At 49.2% G+C, this 20,986-nt stretch overlaps 1 protein-coding gene across 1 annotated transcript in view; it reads left to right on the forward strand.

The window, feature by feature from the left end:
• DYNC1H1 (dynein cytoplasmic 1 heavy chain 1) overlaps nucleotides 1–20,986 on the forward strand; it is a 1,654,074-nt gene that overhangs the window by 1,256,142 nt on the left and 376,946 nt on the right. Inside the window, exon 70 of the mRNA XM_086937823.1 lies at nucleotides 13,984–14,154. Within this exon, the coding sequence (XP_086793949.1) occupies nucleotides 13,984–14,154 (171 nt within the window). The remainder of the gene's footprint in view (nucleotides 1–13,983; nucleotides 14,155–20,986) is intronic.

Consider the following 20,986-nt stretch of genomic DNA (forward strand, 5'->3'; position numbering starts at 1 on the left):
TGAAAACCAGACAATGGGTTCCTATGGAGGAAAATTGAGTTAGCAATAAATCACTGTTATAATTACTTTTCAGGTGCAGTGTTGGACTCAAAGATACAGCACTGTGAACTCTACTGATTGCAGGTGAGTAATTTCGTTTTTGAAACTCTGACGATTTTTAAGGAATATTTTAAAGTTGTGAAAATCGACACTTAAAAGAATTTCCAAGTGGAACCAGCCAATGTTACTCTATGGAGAAAATCAAGTTGTCGGTCTTTGGGTAAGTACTCGGCTGGTAGAATTAAGATTCTGGGGGTAGACTCTGGGGTCTCCCAGGGTCAGGTAAGTACAGTTGTTACACCCTCAGCGGCACTCGGGCTGCCGGGTGCAGAGTGAGTAGGCCCAATGTCATCCTATGATGAATCCTGGTCACTTACACAGGGCAAGTGGGGAAGTAAGATAGGGTAGTTGCTGCACTTCCAGCGGCACTCGGGCGGCTGGGTGCAGGGTGCTTTTGGGCCTTTGTGCGCCCAATGTTAGTCAATGGGAAAGCTGGAAGTTGAACAAAGGCTGCAGGGTCGAGTATGGAGATTCTTTTGTGCGACCACCACTTTGAGAGGTAAGTTGGGATCCTGGAGGGTAGGTAGACACCCAGGAGTTGTGCACAGGAGGCCGTGGGGCGCTGGGTGCAGGGGTGTCTTTTGATGTCCGGAAATCTTAACCTCTGCTGGTCTCGGTTGGAGGGGTCCCTTGTTGTGAGGCTGCAGGCGTCAGGATTGTCGAGGAGGGTCCTTGGGCACTGTATTCGTGGTCACAATCGCCAGGGGGACGTCATCGTGGTCTTTATTCACTCAGGCACAGGCCGGGCTCGGCGGGTGCAGAGTGTGCTGAATTCGATGTTCCTGGCTGGCACCAGAGGTGTTGCTGTTTGTGCAGAACCACTAGTCATGGGAGTCCCAGTCTTTTAGATGAGGCAGGCAGGTCCTCCTGAGTTTTCGAGGTTGCTTTCCGCAGGAGACACTTGGCTTTAGCAGGAGCAGGTTCAAGGATCAACCAGCCGGCAGGGCTGGGGCCAAGTCAGTTGGTGTTGTCCTCTTGTTAGCAGCTGCACGTCAGATCGTCCATCTTCATCTTCTTTCTTGTTTTCACATCGGGACCTGAGGAAGGAAGGTTTAGGGTGCCCCTAAATACAAAATTTAGGGGTGTTACAGGTAGGTCAAGGGCAGGGAGCAATGGGTCCCTGTCCTGGGGGGAACACACCCCCTATCCTACTCCATTCCTGTGGAAAGAGGGCAGGGGCCGATCTCTGATTGGGTAGGGCTCTCCATCCTCAAGATGGTGGGAGCCCAAGTTGTGTTTCACCTCGCCTCTCCCACCTGAGGGGTGGGGTTGGCAGAGGCTGACACCCCCCTTTCCTCACTTAGGGTTTCCTGGGGGTCCGAACTGGTGGGGGCCAGTTGCTGAGTACAGCAATTGGCCTGGGGAAGCTCACAAAAAGCGGCATGCCTTTGAAGCTTCCCCTGCCCTTCCTAGGGGAGGAGTCTTGGCACCTCATCCCAGGATGTGCATTGTTTCAGGCCCCCGAGAGCGGCAAGGTCTCAACCGAGGGGTCCAGAAACATGTCTGGTGGTGGCAGCCTTGGTAGCCACGCAGTCAGGACACTGTGAGTTGGTTAGGTTTCAGGGGGCATCTCGAAGATGCCCTCTGTAGTGCATGTTACATTAAATCTCACACTGGCATCGGTGTGGGTTTAATGTGCTGTGAAATTTGATACCAAACTTCTCAGTCTTCAGTGTATCCATTATGGTGCTGTGGAGTTCGTAATGACAACCTCCCAGCACCATATGCTCTTAATGGCAGCACTGCACTTAACAATGTCTAAGAGTAGACTTAGACACCGTAGGGGTACAGGGCTCATGCACCTGTACCTTCACCACTGGTGTAGTGCACCCAGCTACAGGGGTGACTGATCTATGCCAGGGCAATGGGTTGTAGGCATGGCACACAGGGATGTGTAACTGTTAAATCAAGAGTGAGGATCTGCACACCTATTTAAGTTATAATAATCTTATGTTCTCATGAATTAACAATCTTTGCGTGCTTCTGGTTGTAAGGGAAAGTGCCCCCTCCCCTCTGAGTGCTATAATGTACGTAAGAGACCAAGGTAAAAACCCTGGGCTGCCAGATGCACTGCTAACAGGCTTAATGCCTTTACAAAAAATTACATTCCAACATAATCATATGTAGTGACTGAATGATCACATTGTTTTTAATTCACAATGTTATTCGATGCTTCTCAAAACATATATGAAAACATTACAATGCCTTACTATTCACATTCAAGCATTGATATTCTAACTTTTTTCAAAAAAATGTAGATTGACATTTTCCATGAATCTCATTGGTTGTGGAGTTACATGAATGCACAAACTGAAATGATTAAACTAAACAAAAGTGCCTATTTCCCAATGCATTTCGGGTTCAATCTGAACCCTTCTTCAGGGGATACATAATATAGAACAATAAACAGTCTTGAGATGATGAGCTTCTCTTTGATAAGATATACAGTCTTGGAACGTATCGTAGCAACCCCAGGGTTGGACATTCAAACTATCTTAGCAAGGAGAGAAACAGTTTTGATTAAAAACCTGGGAACAGTCATTCCAGGAGGTCTTAATGATCACTATGAGCTATTATGCTTTTTATAATGAGTATTCCTGACAGATTGTACGGATATCAATGCTTGAATGTGAATAGTAAGGCATTGTAATGTTTTCATATATGTTTTGAGAAGCATCGAATAACGTTGTGAATTAAAAACAATGTGATCATTCAGTCACTACATATGATTATGTTGGAATGTAATTTTTTGTAAAGGCATTAAGCCTGTTAGCAGTGCATCTGGCAGCCCAGGGTTTTTACCTTGGTCTCTTACGTACACAGGGATGTGTGCCATGTCGACTGTTTGGTCTGCACCAAGACACGCAGCCTACAAAAGCAGTGTGCGAGTGTAAAGGTACAGGGCTCATGCACCTGTGCCCACACCAGTGGCATAGTGCACCCAGCTGGAGGGATGACTGAGGTATGCCAGGGCAGTGTGTTTGTGGGCATGGCAGTGCAACCTTTGCCCTATCCTGCTTCTCCATTTGCCCTGACCAAGTTACCAGGAGCCCAGCTCCCACAACCGCGTAGCCTGCTAGCAGCCACCAACCGAAGGCCCCCTGCCTCTCATTGGGTAACATTGGGCCTAACTACCTCTGCACCCGGCTGCCCCTGTGCCGCTGAGGGTGAACCAACTGTACCTCCCTGACCCAGAGGGACCCCTGAGTCTATGCCCATAACCTTAACTTCACCAGTTGAGTACTCACCTGGAAACCGGTAACTCACTTGCCTGCCATTGGTTAACATTGACTGGTTTCACTCGAAAAATCTTTTAAGTGTGAAGTTTTGAAAACTTTAAATATTCCTATAAAATCATCAGCCGAATTCCGAAGTACTCACCTGTGATCAGGAGAGTAGTCAGTACTGTATCTTGTAGCCCAGTACTGAACCTAAGAAGTAATCCTAACCAGGATTACTAGTAACCTAAATTTTCTCCACAGGAATCCATTGTCTGCTTTTCTGTGAAATTTCCTCTGTCTACTTTTGAAAACTTGAACTAGTCCTTAAAAATCGTACTAACTACTTACCTGTCTTAAGTAGAGATCCCAGTGCTGCACCTAGGAGCCCAGTACTGGATTACAAAAGTAACGAGCACATACTTTACCTGTAACCTGAATTTTCTCTCGTTGAATAACATTGCTAGATTTTCACTGAAAAGTTTCTAAGTGTGAACTTTTAAAATACCTTTTTATTCCCTAAAAATCATTGCAATAACCAAAAGTTTTTACTAAACTGTTTCCAGCTTAGAACCCAGGACTGAATTTAGGATCCAGTCCTGGACTTACAAAAGTAATCTACAAAGTAATCAACTGTAATTGTGTAGAAAACCCCATTGAGCTCAATGCTAAATTGTGTTTAGAACTGTGTTGCCTATTGCAACCCCTGTACCTATTGTGTTTACAAAGTCATTACCTTTCTGCAAAGCAATAACCTGCGATCACTCATTACTGAGAAAAGTATATTTTTATACCTGTTGGTTCTAAAAATAAAACAACAACATCTTGTTATAAAAACAATTGGCCTGGAGTTCAGTCCTTGAGTGTGTGAAACCTTTTGCTGCCTGAGTGTGTACAGCAAATGCCTTACACTGTCTTCTGGTACTGCCTTACTGCTTGACCAAGCTACCACTTTAGAGAGTAAGGTCAGCCCTGACTTTAACCTCTGTTATACCTCTGGGGTTTGTGGTCTCTATACCCACTGTACTTTACTTTGGTCCAGTATATATAGAGCCACTTTCTCACACAAATAACTTACCGACCCACACATCCTCCCCTCTCTGTGATCTGCTGGTCCTGTTACATACAAGATCTCTTTTCTGGCCTTTCTTTAGGACTTTGTATTTGTTTGACACAAAGATGTCTCTTTCAGGCACACAGTTTATGTAGACCGATTCTATGCATGGCTCCGCGTTTTGGCGTGGAATGTAGTCACAGAAGAAACTGACGTTAGGGAGGGCTTATGTGGACTCCGCTCCGTCCACGTCACTTCTGGCTGTCGACATGGTTACGAAGTTGCTTGACGCCCTCTACTGATACACATAGGTCTGCTGTGAAAAAAGTCTGGATCCTGCCTGGGGAGAATTACGAGGTAAGTAATCTTCGGCTAGATCCTGTCTCTACCAAATAAGGCATTACCAAAGGTAAGTAACTTTTTTAGTTATGCATTATTGGTTAAATAGGTGGGTATCAGAAACTTTATAAAAAGGAACAGAGGACTAAAGTCTTTAAAAGTTTAGATGGTATAGGTATGATCTTGTATTTTGCTTTGGGACCTCAGTTTTTATTTACATATCTTGGATCCACTGTCCCAGGGAGAGGAATAGGTAATTTAAGATAGTGTGTGTAGGAAGGTACATCCTGACTATGGTTGCCCCCAACTTTTTGCCCTGTGTTTTAGCTGGTTTTGGACATAGTCGACCTGGGACCCTGCCAATCAGGACCCCAGGCCTACTGCTCTCTCTTTAAAATGGATTCCATGTACCCTAGGTACATTTCCAATTGGTACTGGGCCACCTTATCAGACCCTGTAACTCAGGGCATAGGTGTACCCAGGGCTGCCAGGGGCTGCAGCATGTATTATGCCACCCCTGGCTGGCCTCCTAAATTTGACACAACTGGCTGCATGACAGCTGGGGCAAAGTCGTGTAATCACCCTTTGCTGTAGGTGTAGTATACCTATACCTAACCCTAAAATGGACACACAGATTCCTATCAGTCACTCCTATGGCAGGCCTTGACAATCCTGAAGGCAGAGTGCTTGGAATCGTGTGAGATGGTGCTCTGGCATGAGCTGAGCCTGTCTGCAGCTTGCGGAACCAAGTCCTAATAGCTGTTCCATGATATCGCATACCATATACTCTTAAGTGCATTATAATCCTCGCGGTTAAATGCTAACTTTGGTATTGCTTTATCAAAACATGTCGAGTAAGGTGTCATACGAATTGGAATACTAACCCCTCGCCAATTCTGGCGACGGGGTTAGCATTCCACCCTTCTAGAGGGACACGACATGTATGTAACTGTGAACCCCGGTTAAAGTTAACTGAAGCCTCAGCTCCACAAAATGGATGCTGCCACCACAGACACGAGTCTGACCCCCTGCAGCTGGGAGTCCTTCCAGCGAGGGGAGCCTGGACAAAGGGTTTCCTGTCAGGGGCGGTGCTAGCACCGTCCCAGACATGGTTTTGTGTATCCTGGGTAGGCAGGGCTTTACAGGAAGGTGACTGCTGAGTGGCACCCCGGTGCTCACTACGCATAGGCCGGTCTGAACCAGTTCCAGGGGCACACCAGCCCCTGGCCTGGGGAAGTCCGGCATGGCTGAGGGGTGTAACCACCCCCCACCTAGTCCCACCCATAGGCAGGACCTAGTCACCGGGTCAGCCCCCTTTTTTAGTATAAAGATGGGAGCGGGCCCCCTGTTAAAATTAGATCATCTTTGGAATCAAGATACCACTTTCTTCGAAAGGACTTCACGATTTCTTCTTCAAGATTCTCCCTTGTGGCTAAGGAGTAGTCACCCTGCATCCGCAGGCACCATCCTAAAGAACACTGCGGTCTGCTGCAAGTCCTTCATCACGAATCCGACGACCCAGCACGACGAGACCCGGCTTCCCTGGCACCTCTGACCTCTACTCACCTCTACAGCAAAGCTGAGAACCGTGAGTGCGACGAGACCTCAAGGGACCGACGATCGCCAAGATTGCACGACATCTTTATTGCAAGCCCACCGAGTCTTCCACTGGTGAGTGCTTTGGGGTCCGAGAAGCCCCAACCCTGCGCAGCTCCAGCACCCAAGATCAGCCTCCCTGCATCTCCACGATCGGCGTGGGGCCCTTCTGCTGTTTGCTGTGCACCGCGTTGTTTGGCTACTAGCCGGCTGGCTTGTGGCCTTCTGAACGACGCCCGACGACAACTCTTCTGCTGGTCTGGTTGCTCCAGGCTGGCCCTTGCTTCCTTGTTCAAGAGAGGCACCCCGGACCCTCCTGGTCCACTCCAGACGCCATTTTAGGTCCACCGCGTGGGCTTGAATTTGCCAAGGCTTTGTTGCCCAATCCTGGGTCCAGCGACGCCGACAGCTTCCATCTTCGTGGGACAGCTCGATCCTCCATCCTGGTCGCCGACAACGCCTCCTGGTCCGTGAGATCTTCGAGTCAAGCGTCACCCACTCACCTAGTCGAGGTGGCTACCATCCGGTGCCCTCCTGGTGCCCACTGACTACTGGCTAGTAGTCTCGAACTTGGTCCCCTCTGCTTTCAGGTGTCATCTATCTTCAAGATCCAGGCTTGGATCCGACTGAACTTTCTTCACTGGTCACCGGCCAGCATCTTTTCTTCCGGCTCCTGGTCCGTCTACGAGGATTCCCGACGTCTTTTCAGACCTATGCAGCTGCAGCCCCTGGGCTAGGTAACTTCGGCATTTCGGTGCCCCAGCATAGCCTCACTATCCAAGGGTCAGAATCTACTTTCGTTTTCTCCCTACCAGGTCGGGTTCGCCCGAGAACACTAACTTTCTAATTCCTAGCTACCATAGACTTTTGTCCCGCATCTCGCGTGAGAGTGCACACACTGCACCCGAGTCCCCTAGGCCTCCTAGACGTAATCTAACGATTCCCTAGTCAAGTCCTAGCGATTCCAAAAGCTATTAGTACTGTACTTACCTGCTAGGAATTTCGCATTCCACTTTCAGAGTATATGGTTTTCCGTGCCCCTCGGGCATTTGTATATACTGTGCTAACTTAAGTATTTTTGTAAGAGTTTTGGTTTGTGCTTAGTACCCTGTCCTCATAAAGAGTACAGGGCTGTTGTGATCTTTAAATAAATAACTGTTTATTTTCATAACACTTGTGTGGTGTCCTTTCACTTGGTATTCAAGGGGTATATGTGTGGTAAACAGCTGGCTTAACACGCCCTCTCGAGTCTTTAGCCTTAGACTGCTCGTATCCATGCTACTAGGATAGCTGGTCTATAAGGTTGACTTACAACCAATCATCAATAAGGGTTGCTGGACTGATACATAGTGTTCACTAGAATAGTGAGCACTGCATATCAGGCCACCTTCTCACATTGGTGGCAGCGGTTGGGATTTGAGCTTGCTGTTGTTTTACCACACGTATCCTAAGAATATCTTGCTGAAAGATCACATAAGTACTGTTAGGTACATATAACTAAAGCTTAGAATACTCTGAGTTCTACTGAACCAGCTGTTGTAGCTCCTCAAGGCTTAGCACACCTTGGCTACAACTCTAGCAAGGGACCAGTAGGTAACACATAGTGTAGGTAGGTGCATCACTTACACCACACTAGAAGCAGTATGTCGGTCACAGGAGGAAACACTGAGTCTCCCCTTGTGTCAGTTGACCCTCCACAGGTCATCCCTTCAAAATATACTGCTCTTAGCTTCCATGAGATGAGACAAGTGTGTACTCTCAGGAAACTAAAACAGGGGTCTAACCCCACCACTTCATTTCTGATTGGTCTCTTAGAGGCTTATGATGCCAGTAGGGCTGGTAACCCAGACCCTTCTAATCCAGATGGAAGTTTGCCCTCCTTACAGGGTCCCTTTGATATCCATCCCCTCCTTGAGGCAGATGTTGCTGAGGATGAGGATGAGTTATCAGGGGATGAGGCAGATAAGGGACAGCTAGAAGTCAGACTAAGCAGGTCCAACTTAAGCAGACATGAGCTTGGTACTGGGGGACCCCTGGGCCCACTCTCAGGTCAGCTTAACATTGGGAATGGACGAGTTAGGTCTCTATCAAGAGGCTCTAGCAGATCCTTTCGAACCAATGGCTCTCTCAACTCTTCTCACAGAGGAATGTCTTCCCCTAAGAGGAGAGTATATGAAGCTGAAGAAAGGGCAGTCAAACTGAGGATTGAAAGGGAAGAACTTGCCCTGGCCAAAGAGAGACTTGCCCTTGCTAGAGAGCAAGAATTATGTGGGCTAGTTCCCACTGGTGGCAGCAATAAACCTAGCAATAGGGAAAGGAGTTTTGATAAAAAGCACCTGAATAAGATAGTGCCCCCCTTTAGGGAAGGGGATGACATCCACAAATGGATTACTGCTTTGGAGAGAGCCTGCACTGTGCAGGGTGTTCCCCAAAGTCAGTGGGCAGCTATCTTGTGGCTCTCCTTTGATGGTAAAGGTAGAGATAAGCTCCTCACCACAAGGGTGGAGGATGCTAACAATTACCAAGTCTTGAAAAATGTACTGGTTGATGGGTTTGGTTTAACCACTGAACAATACAGGATGCTGTTCAGAGACACCCAGAAAACTCAGTCTCAAGATTGGACTGACTTTGTTGATTGTGCCACTAAGGCTTTTGAAGGCTGGCTACTGGGTAGTAAGGTTACTGATTTTAAAGGATTGTATAATCTAATTATGAGGGAGCAAATCTTAAATAATTGTCAGAACCAGCTATTACATCAGCACCTGGTAGACTCTGAGTTGACCTCTCCACAGGAATTGGGTAAGAGGGCAGACAAATGGGTCAGAACCAGGGTTAGGCCTAAAAACCAGGGTGGTGACCAGAAAAAGGAATCAACCAAGCCTCAAGAGAAGGGTGGGGATAAATCCACAGAGAAGACTTCCCAAGGGCCCCAAAACTCCAACAAGGGTGGTGGGTCCCAGAACACTCCTTCTGAACAAAAGAAACCTTATTGCCATACCTGTAAACAGGTGGGCCATTACAAAAGTGATGCCAGTTGCCCTAAAAATGGTAATAAGGGAAATGTACCCCCAGGTAATACTCCTAAACCTCCTGTTACCACTAGTGGTAATCCCCCAGGTGGTGGGAGTGCCCCCAAGAATGTGGTGGGCATTACTTTGGGCAATCAGGAGGACTATGGCTTAGCCAGGTTCCCTGACCACACTCTTGTCTGTGAGACTGGCATGGGGTTTGCCAACTTCACTACTGGACCCCACATTTTGGGCAAGTATAGACAAGAAGTTTTAGTGAATGGTCAGAAAGTTGAGGCATTCAGAGACACAGGGGCCAGCCTCACCATGGTGAGTGACCATCTGGTCCCCTCTGCTCAACTGACCCCTGGTTTTACTTATCAGGTGACAGACATTCATGGAATGAAGAGAAGGCATCCCATGGCAGTAGTCAAGCTCAGCTGGGGTAATGTCACAGGGCCCATGAGAGTGGCAGTGACAGATAACCTACCTGTAGATTGCTTACTGGGGAATGACCTGGAACTCTCAGCATGGGCTGAGGTGGAACAAGAAACTCATTCCAGAATGATAGGCCTATCCAGACAGGTTAGTGGGGCAGTAATAGCTACAGCCCCAGTCCAAGCACCATTCCTCCCTGAAAAGGTTGGAAGGGCAGTGGTAGCCACTGCCCAGGCTCAGACAGACTTTTCAGAACAGGATAGGAGGGCTGTGACAGTCACAGCCCAAACACAGACTGAGTGCCCTCCTGAAAAGGTTGGCAAGGTTGAAATGGTCTCAGCCTCTACTCAGACAGATAGTGAGGTTGTGAAGCCTGAAACAATGGATCACTCCACTCAAACAGAGAGCATTGAGGAGGAAGAAGAGTCTTCCCCCTCCCAGACACTAGGTGAGAGCCAGCCTCCTCAGGGAACTGACTCTACCCCTGTTGAAGGAACTGCCCCAGAGGTAGTCAGGCCTAGCCTGGCAGAGCCCCTGATGGCAGTGGACCCTTCCCAGGTGGGACCCAGTCTGGAGCAGGTAACCTGCACCTCTCTACCCTGCCTCAGTCAGCCCAGGGCTGTGGAGGTCAGGGAGGCCAGTGGTGGACCCAAAAGGGCCCCCTGTCCAAAAGAACCCCTTAATCAACAGATTAGGATCACTGAAGCTGGTAAACCTAGCCAAGTGAAAATAGAACAGACTCCTGAGGGATCCCCCTTAAAAGTAGTTAGGGAACTCCCACAGCTGGACACTGGTGGGCACAGCCAAACATGGGGCCTAAAAACCCCAGACCTGACCTGTACCTCCAGTAAGCCAAACAGAGGGACTCAGCCTCCAGCTTTAGGTAGCCAGAGGCTGACCCTGAGAGCTCAGTGCATCTCAGCTAAAGAAAGAAAGGCACACATGATGGATGGTGATTGGAGGAAGTTGAGCCCAAAGGTAGAGGAGCCTCACTTCAGTACTCCAACCCAGCATCAGCCTTCTTCTTTCCCAAGACACACCAGAAACAGAGATTCCCTATGGTGGAGACCCTCAGATACCCTTAGGGTGAGGGGTTGCCTAGTGGACCATGACACAGGGGGAAACCAAGCCAGAGCTGGTCCTTCCTTATATGGCCACTTAGGTAATAGAGGCTTACCTGGGCAAGGATAGCCTTATCTCCTTTCGTTTGGGGGGGGGTTGTGTAGGAAGGTACATCCTGACTATGGTTGCCCCCAACTTTTTGCCCTGTGTTTTAGCTGGTTTTGGACATAGTCGACCTGGGACCCTGCCAATCAGGACCCCAGGCCTACTGCTCTCTCTTTAAAATGGATTCCATGTACCCTAGGTACATTTCCAATTGGTACTGGGCCACCTTATCAGACCCTGTAACTCAGGGCATAGGTGTACCCAGGGCTGCCAGGGGCTGCAGCATGTATTATGCCACCCCTGGCTGGCCTCCTAAATTTGACACAACTGGCTGCATGACAGCTGGGGCAAAGTCGTGTAATCACCCTTTGCTGTAGGTGTAGTATACCTATACCTAACCCTAAAATGGACACACAGATTCCTATCAGTCACTCCTATGGCAGGCCTTGACAATCCTGAAGGCAGAGTGCTTGGAATCGTGTGAGATGGTGCTCTGGCATGAGCTGAGCCTGTCTGCAGCTTGCGGAACCAAGTCCTAATAGCTGTTCCATGATATCGCATACCATATACTCTTAAGTGCATTATAATCCTCGCGGTTAAATGCTAACTTTGGTATTGCTTTATCAAAACATGTCGAGTAAGGTGTCATACGAATTGGAATACTAACCCCTCGCCAATTCTGGCGACGGGGTTAGCATTCCACCCTTCTAGAGGGACACGACATGTATGTAACTGTGAACCCCGGTTAAAGTTAACTGAAGCCTCAGCTCCACAAAATGGATGCTGCCACCACAGACACGAGTCTGACCCCCTGCAGCTGGGAGTCCTTCCAGCGAGGGGAGCCTGGACAAAGGGTTTCCTGTCAGGGGCGGTGCTAGCACCGTCCCAGACATGGTTTTGTGTATCCTGGGTAGGCAGGGCTTTACAGGAAGGTGACTGCTGAGTGGCACCCCGGTGCTCACTACGCATAGGCCGGTCTGAACCAGTTCCAGGGGCACACCAGCCCCTGGCCTGGGGAAGTCCGGCATGGCTGAGGGGTGTAACCACCCCCCACCTAGTCCCACCCATAGGCAGGACCTAGTCACCGGGTCAGCCCCCTTTTTTAGTATAAAGATGGGAGCGGGCCCCCTGTTAAAATTAGATCATCTTTGGAATCAAGATACCACTTTCTTCGAAAGGACTTCACGATTTCTTCTTCAAGATTCTCCCTTGTGGCTAAGGAGTAGTCACCCTGCATCCGCAGGCACCATCCTAAAGAACACTGCGGTCTGCTGCAAGTCCTTCATCACGAATCCGACGACCCAGCACGACGAGACCCGGCTTCCCTGGCACCTCTGACCTCTACTCACCTCTACAGCAAAGCTGAGAACCGTGAGTGCGACGAGACCTCAAGGGACCGACGATCGCCAAGATTGCACGACATCTTTATTGCAAGCCCACCGAGTCTTCCACTGGTGAGTGCTTTGGGGTCCGAGAAGCCCCAACCCTGCGCAGCTCCAGCACCCAAGATCAGCCTCCCTGCATCTCCACGATCGGCGTGGGGCCCTTCTGCTGTTTGCTGTGCACCGCGTTGTTTGGCTACTAGCCGGCTGGCTTGTGGCCTTCTGAACGACGCCCGACGACAACTCTTCTGCTGGTCTGGTTGCTCCAGGCTGGCCCTTGCTTCCTTGTTCAAGAGAGGCACCCCGGACCCTCCTGGTCCACTCCAGACGCCATTTTAGGTCCACCGCGTGGGCTTGAATTTGCCAAGGCTTTGTTGCCCAATCCTGGGTCCAGCGACGCCGACAGCTTCCATCTTCGTGGGACAGCTCGATCCTCCATCCTGGTCGCCGACAACGCCTCCTGGTCCGTGAGATCTTCGAGTCAAGCGTCACCCACTCACCTAGTCGAGGTGGCTACCATCCGGTGCCCTCCTGGTGCCCACTGACTACTGGCTAGTAGTCTCGAACTTGGTCCCCTCTGCTTTCAGGTGTCATCTATCTTCAAGATCCAGGCTTGGATCCGACTGAACTTTCTTCACTGGTCACCGGCCAGCATCTTTTCTTCCGGCTCCTGGTCCGTCTACGAGGATTCCCGACGTCTTTTCAGACCTATGCAGCTGCAGCCCCTGGGCTAGGTAACTTCGGCATTTCGGTGCCCCAGCATAGCCTCACTATCCAAGGGTCAGAATCTACTTTCGTTTTCTCCCTACCAGGTCGGGTTCGCCCGAGAACACTAACTTTCTAATTCCTAGCTACCATAGACTTTTGTCCCGCATCTCGCGTGAGAGTGCACACACTGCACCCGAGTCCCCTAGGCCTCCTAGACGTAATCTAACGATTCCCTAGTCAAGTCCTAGCGATTCCAAAAGCTATTAGTACTGTACTTACCTGCTAGGAATTTCGCATTCCACTTTCAGAGTATATGGTTTTCCGTGCCCCTCGGGCATTTGTATATACTGTGCTAACTTAAGTATTTTTGTAAGAGTTTTGGTTTGTGCTTAGTACCCTGTCCTCATAAAGAGTACAGGGCTGTTGTGATCTTTAAATAAATAACTGTTTATTTTCATAACACTTGTGTGGTGTCCTTTCACTTGGTATTCAAGGGGTATATGTGTGGTAAACAGCTGGCTTAACACGCCCTCTCGAGTCTTTAGCCTTAGACTGCTCGTATCCATGCTACTAGGATAGCTGGTCTATAAGGTTGACTTACAACCAATCATCAATAAGGGTTGCTGGACTGATACATAGTGTTCACTAGAATAGTGAGCACTGCATATCAGGCCACCTTCTCACAGTGTGCACTAGCAGTGATCTAGTACTCTTGTATAGCTGTTGGTTGATAATCCATGTAATTCAACATTGGATCTTCCATAGATTCACATGCCTGAATCATTCCAACCCAGGTTGGGAATCACTGACAACTAGAAAGATTCATGCATATGGCTCTTTGAAAGATAGCAACTCTGGATAGCTGGAGTTACAGGCAAGTGAGTAATTTCTTCTGGCATAACTGTAGTGAAGCAATTTCAAGAAGACTGCTTTCTTGTTGGATTTTTAACCATATCGTTCAAATTTTGTTTCAGTCTCCAAATGAACGAGCAAGATTATACTTCCTTCTTGCCTGGTTTCATGCTGTAATTCAGGAACGTCTACGGTATGCACCTCTTGGTTGGTCTAAAAAATATGAGTTTGGTGAATCTGATCTGAGATCTGCCTGCGACACTGTGGACACGTGGTTGGATGATTCAGCAAAGGTTTGTAGCTTTAACTTTAGGCTTATGAGGCCCAGTTCAGTGTAGATGTAAATGTATTAGTTACTTGTGTACTTTAACTCGATGTTTTAACCCCTATTACATTTTCAGTACTTTAGAGCGCACAAAATTGATTAAAACAGTTCAACTTTTTACAAGAAAGCCCTAGACCGGGATACCTATATTTAAAAGTTTCTTTAAACCACTCCAAAATTTCATAGTAAAAATAGGGCTCTTACCTACGGGACAGTGATCTAGATGTTAGTGATTATGTGAAAGAACTATGACATGTCTTATGCCATTCCCAGTTTTCAGCTATGCTCTGGTTAATCACTCCGTAAAAGGAAGCCAGGCTACAAGATTTATTAACTGTCACTTTGGTGAGTTCTTAAAGTTTTGAAAAGAGTATGATGAAAGGACATAAAAGATTTGTTAGACAGTTTTGATTGGTTGCAAGTTTTTTGGTTGTTGGATGTGTCCTCAATTAATGGGAGTCCTTTAAATTGTATTGTCAAGGAAGCAAGTTTATCAGTTGACTAATGAGTGATTTGTCCTTTTATCAAAATGATTGGTGCATTATGTCTGGTACTTAGTTTCAGAGCGCTTTTTAGAGACAGGTTGGCAGGAAAGAAGTTGCAGTACTGCTGTCAAGACAGAAATAGCACATATGTATACTCTGTCTGAAGGGTACTTGTAAATAACTGCAGATTCATCCAAATGTGATTTTTGAATTACCCCAGCGTCCAGACTGGATGTGGACATTTTTCGAACAAATTCTCCTTTGTGCTGATAGTGGACCCAGCAGTGGCCTTAAACTGCCCTTAAAAGTGATGACACAAATTCATATTTCTGTAGTAGGGGAACTCTGTACCCCGCCCATGTGCGTGGACCCCAGCAATCAAAAATAATCTCTTAAGTTGTCAAAAAATTGTAGAACTGCAAAGACACTTAAGAGAGAATTTAAAGACAAACAATGCAGCCTATATCCACAGGCTACACTGTCCAGTACTTCAACTAGAAATTCCACCAAAAGAACCACACATACAACACAGCCTACCCAGTTTCTTCCATAGAGAAACTTGCCTCTACCAGTAAAAGCCTCTGGAATGATAGAGAGGAAGGCATGGACAGACAAGCCCCATAGGCTGCCATTATGTGGATTAAATATGATACTGGGCCTTTAAGAGAACTTTCCAGACCTTCTCCCAGTATCCCAGAATGCACAGCAGGTCCCTTTTACTTTCAGTTCTTTTTTCCGGCTCCTGCTAACAGGACCCTGGTGCATTGAGCTCTCCCTTTTTCAAGGGTTTATTGGATTTTTGTGCACTTTGTGATTTAAAAGTGTTTTCAGTTTGTGTCTTGGTGTTTCCCTTCACTCCTGTGTGTTTGTTCAGGTTTTTTAGGGCTCTAAAATGCCTGCTCTTTTCGACAAATACCCAGCATGTGGGAGGAAGAAGTCCAAGACTGATCCACACGACGTCTGCATCATCTGTCTTCCTGAAGCACATGTCCCTGAAGATTGTGACATCTGCAAGAACTTTTCAGCAAGGACCCTGAGGGAAAGGCTAAAGATTAGGCTTCAAGGCCTAGAGGACAGACGACTGCAGGCTGCAGGTGGGTCTGGGCAGACTGGGAAGGCTCCCTCTGCCTCTGCTGAGGCCTCTGGGGGGCTCCACAGAGGCAGGAAGACCAGCAAACTGTCTCAGTCGGCGTCGATAGCATCGACGACGACGTCAGTGTGTTCCCCATCTCCCCGGGCCTCCGGGTCGAGACGGCGTGAAGGATCGACGTCGAAGGGCCTGGGTAGGCTTCGTCGATGTCAGCGTCGAGACATCAACGCCGAAGAAGGAGCGACAGGCGTCGGCGCTCGCCATCGAGGCGACACCGCCGGTCGCCGTCGAGAAGACGGTCGGTGTCAAGAAGACGATCGGCGTCTAGGAGTTTTTCCAACTCTCCTAAGCGGCACAGGAGGAGTTCTGGCGCCAGAAGTCACGCTGGATTTGGTGGAGGGCGACGGCGATCGCCTGCTGTAGGGGCTGGTTCGCAGTCCCCTCCCCGAAGAAGTCACCGGGCTCGGTGTACTCAGTGGTTTATACACCACCTCGGCCGAAGGAGCCTCCTCCCCCTGTACCTAAGGAGGATCCTCCCATCAACCCTCCACTTCCACCACTTCCTCCCTCAGGACAGCCACCCCACCAATTCCACCCCGTCTGCCCGTTCCTCGGTCGGAGACACCTCCCGTTCCTCCACCAAGATCGGAGTCACTGCCTCCACTTCCGACACCGCCTAAGGGGACGCCAAAGCGGAAACCCCAGGATAAACCACAGAAGACACCTCCAAGGAAACCTGCGGAGCGTCCACGGACTGGGAGATCGCGCTCTCGTTCCAGGAGGAGGGAACGGTCGCGCAACAGGTCATCCACGAGATTGAGACGACGCCACAGGAGGCACAGGTCTCGTTCCCATACGAGGTCCTTGGGGACCAGGGACTACTCTTCGTTGTCTGAGTCATCGGAGACAAGAGTGGTGTCTGGTGTCTTTTCACAACGTCCTGTTAAGGGGGGCAGCAAAGTTCGTCATCTCGTTGACGGTGCCCACGCCCAAGACGTCGGTAATCTTCGAGACGCTGCACCAGAAACATCTGTCTCGGCCATTACTGCCACTGGTACCGGGCCTGGAGGATCCGGCCATGGACCTTTTTCTCACCCCGGCGGTGACTAAGGCGGCCCCCTCGAGACTACAGAAAAAATACCGGGCTCCAGATTCGGATCCGGCTTTTCTAAGGGTGGAGCCCCCTCCAGACTCTGATAGTGACGGCGGCTCGTGAACAGCATGCCACCATTCCGTCATCCACGGTCCCACCAGATAAAGAATCTAGATTTCCAAGGGGGTTCCACAGGGCTCATGTCTGAGCCCAACGCTATTTAACACCTATGTGGCCCCCTTGGCAGATGTTACTAGAGCTTTTGGTTTCTGTCCAGTGTCCTACGCAGACGATACGCAACTGCTCTTCCCTTTTAAAACTCTCACCCCGGATATTTTACATTCTTTTTCCGATGGGATGAAGGCAGTTGCAAGGTGGATGTCATCCAACTTTTTACAATGCAATGTTGGAAAGACAGAGGTGATGCTTTTTGGTGAAGCCAGGATTCAATGGTCCCCTGAATGGTGGCCCTCTGAATTGGGGCCGGTCCCTGTGCCAAAAACTATGGTCAAGAACTTGGGTGTCAGGCTTGAACCAGAGCTAACCATGAAGCAAAATGTTAACATCACTGTAGGAGCGTGCTTCCATGTGATTGGCCTCCTTCGTAAAATCTTCCCTTTCCTCCCTGATTTTCATAGGAAAACTCTGGTTCAGGCTCTGATCATTAGTCGGCTTGACTATTGTAACGGCCTTCTGGCAGGTGCAAACGAGGAGGTTTTGGACCGTTTGCAGGTGGTGCAAAACACGGCAGCTAGGCTGGTGTTAAATGCACCCCCTAGATCCCCCTCCAGACCGTTACTTCATGAGCTTCACTGGTTGCCAATACGTCAACGAGTGAAGTTTAAAACATGTTGTACTATACACAGGGGCCTCAACCAATTGGGACCTGAGTATTTGGCAAACAAATTTATTCCTTATGTTCCCATCCGTGCCCTTAGATCTAGTGACCAATTGCTACTAAATGTTCCCAAGATCACGAAAACCAGGTTGGGTGGAAGAGCATTATCTGTTGTGGGTCCCAAATTGTGGAACTCACTTCCGTTGTCACTAAGGCAATGTAATGACCACTGTCAATTTAGAAAACATTTAAAAACGTTTTTGTTTGGTTCATTTTAAAGTGTTCCTTGTTTACAGCACTTTTAACTATGCGCTCCCTTTTTCAGTCTTGCACCGGTCAGTTACAGCGCGGAGATACTCCCTTGGGAGTTTATTCATAGCGCTATATAAGCCCATAAATAAATAAATAAATAGATGGATGGATTCTGCTGGGAGGAAGGTTTGTGGGACGTCGGCGACGTCCATGAAGGCGGCGAGTGCTACAGCCCTGTTGGGGCGCTACGACCGCGCCCTCTGGGAATCCCTCCAGCAGTTTGTGGAACACCTGCCTCGTGACAAGAGAAGATTTCCAGGAGGTGTTAAACGAGGGGATGTTTGTGGCGAATCAGGTCATCAGTGCTGCGGCCGATTATTCCCTCCTGGCGACGCATGGCTTCTGCCATAGGATTAACCAGAGACGACACGCCTGGCTCCGCCTCACGTCGCTGAAACCTGAAGCTCAACAAAGGGTTGCCAATCTACCATTCTCTGGCGAAACCCTGTTCGGGAAACATGCGGATGATGAAATGGCCCGCATGAAGGCTGAGGCTGAGACACTCACGGCTGTGGGTCTGAAAAAGCCCAAAGAGACAAAGGAATCGTACCGCCCGTTCCAGAGGCGGTTCGGTGGACAGGGCAGAGGGCGTGGCCAAGCTTCGAGACAGCAGCAGCAACGACAGCAGCAGTTCCGAAGGCCGTTCCAGAAGCGCCAGAAAGGCAGATGAGGCCAACAGTCGGCACCAGCGACCAAAGGCTCGGTCGGGTCTAGGCCCTGAGCGCTTACTTCCCCTGCATCCGTTACCCACTCCGGTGGGGGGAAGCGTTCAATTTTTTCTGGCAGAGTGGAGAAAAATTACTCAGGACAAGTGGGTGCTGAATATTGTTTGCAATGGATACAGTCTTCGGTTCACCAGCCCGCCTCCAGCAATTCCGCCGGTCAGCTCACAGTTTCAACTGCGCGAGCTTCAGGCGGAGGCAGATATCCTGTTAAGGAAAAGGGCGATAGAAGACGTTCCTCTGTCTCAAAGATTAAGAAGTCTGTACTCCCGGTTCTTCCTCGTTCGCAAGAAGGACAAGAACGAGCTCAGGCCCATTCTAGACTTGCGGCAGGCAAACAAGTGGATTCGCAGAGAGAGGTTTCGCATGCTGTTGTTGCATCAGATTTATCCTCAGTTGCAACAGGGAGAGTGACTATGTGCCATAGACCTACAGGATGCGTACTTCCATGTGCCCATTGCACACAAACACAGGAAGTTCCTGCGATTCCAAGTCGGCGCCAATCATTATCAATACGCAGTACTCCCATTCGGACTGAAGTCTGCGCCGAGAACATTCTCGAAGTGCATGGCGGTGGTAGCAGCACACCTGAGGAAGAACAAGGTGTTCGTCTACCCGTACCTGGACGATAGGTTGATCAAGGCCTCCTCCTTCTCAGAAGCTCGAGCACACTTCCAAAAGACGTGCGTTCTCTTGAACAAGCTGGGGTTGCACATCAACATGTCCAAGTCTGTCCCGACTACGGTCCAATGCATACAGTACTTGGGAGCCTCCATCAATACGATGTCAGCAAGCGTGTCTCCTTCGGAGGAGCGACGATTATCACTCCTTCGGAAGGCTCGGGCTCTTATGACCACTCCATCTACAACAGTGAGGACGGTGTCTTCTCTACTGGAATCGATGGCCTCTTGTATCTTCCCAACGCCACACGCACGACTGCACATGAGACCGTTGCAGGAGTGCTTGGAGGACCAGTGGGGTCAGAGGGAAGGATCTTGGGACGACAAGATACAACTGTCTCTGCATGCTCTTCAGTCTCTGAAGTGGTGGTGTTCAGCAGAGAATCTCCTCAGAGGGGTTCCCTTCAACAAGGACATTCCCACGCAGACTCTCGTGACGGATGCTTCCCTCCACGGCTGGGAGGCGCACTCCGGAGACTTACAGATTCAAGGAACGTGGTCCCCGATGGAGACTGTAGGAGAGTAGGGTCCGCAATCCTATGGTCACCCCCTATTTGTGCTTTTTGCTTCACTGGTTTACGACTTTCCCTGGCTGTGGGCCTGCTAATCAGACCCACAGCCTAGCTGTGCTCTCTCTAAATTGACAACCATGTACCTTTGGTGCATATCTAATTGGATACTGAGTCACCTTATCAGTCCCTGTACAGTGTACCTTAGGTACCCAGGGCATAGGTGCACCCAGGGCCAACCAGGGGCTGCAGCATGTATTATGCCACCCCTGGCTGGCCATCCAAATCTGACACAACTGGCTGATCAATCAGCTGGGGCAAGGTGGTGTAATCACCCTTTGCTTTAGATATAGTATCCCTATATCTAACCCTAAAATGGACACATATCCTCCTATCAGTCACTCCTATGGCAGGCCTTATCAATCCTGAAGGCAGAGTGCTTGGAATTATGTGAGATGGTGCTCTAGCATGAGCTGAGCCTGTCTGCAGCTTTCGGAACAAAGTCCTTTAGCTGATTCCATGATAACGCTATACCATATACTCTTAAATGCATTATAATCCTTGCGGTTATTGCCAACTTTGGTATAGCATTATCAAAACATGTCGAGTAAGGTGTCATACGAATTGGAATACTACCACCTCGCCAATTCTGGCGACGGGGGTAGCATTCCACCCTTCTAGAGGGACGCGACATGTATGTAACTATGAACCCCGGTTAAAGTTAACTCGAGCCTCAGCATCACAAAATGGATGCTGCCACCTCAGACACAAGTCTGACCTCCTTCTGCTGGGAGTCCTTCCAGCGAGGGAGGCTTGCACAAAGGGTTTCCTGCCTTGGGAGGTGCTAGCACCACCCCGGACAGGATTTTTTGTATTGGGTAGGATAGGGCTGAAAGGAATGAGGCATGCCTAGGGCACACAAGGTGTCCCTGTGCACACACCGGTCTAAACCAGTTCCTGGGGCACTCCAGCCCCAGAGCTGGCGCAAGACCGGACAAAGGATAGGGGGTGTAACCACCCCCCTTCCTGGTCCCACCCAGAGGAGGGACCTAGTCGTAGTACAGCTCCCTT

The sequence above is a fragment of the Lissotriton vulgaris genome, chromosome 9 (genome assembly GCF_964263255.1).
Source record: "Lissotriton vulgaris chromosome 9, aLisVul1.2, whole genome shotgun sequence".
NCBI classification, from domain to species: Eukaryota; Metazoa; Chordata; class Amphibia; order Caudata; family Salamandridae; genus Lissotriton; species Lissotriton vulgaris.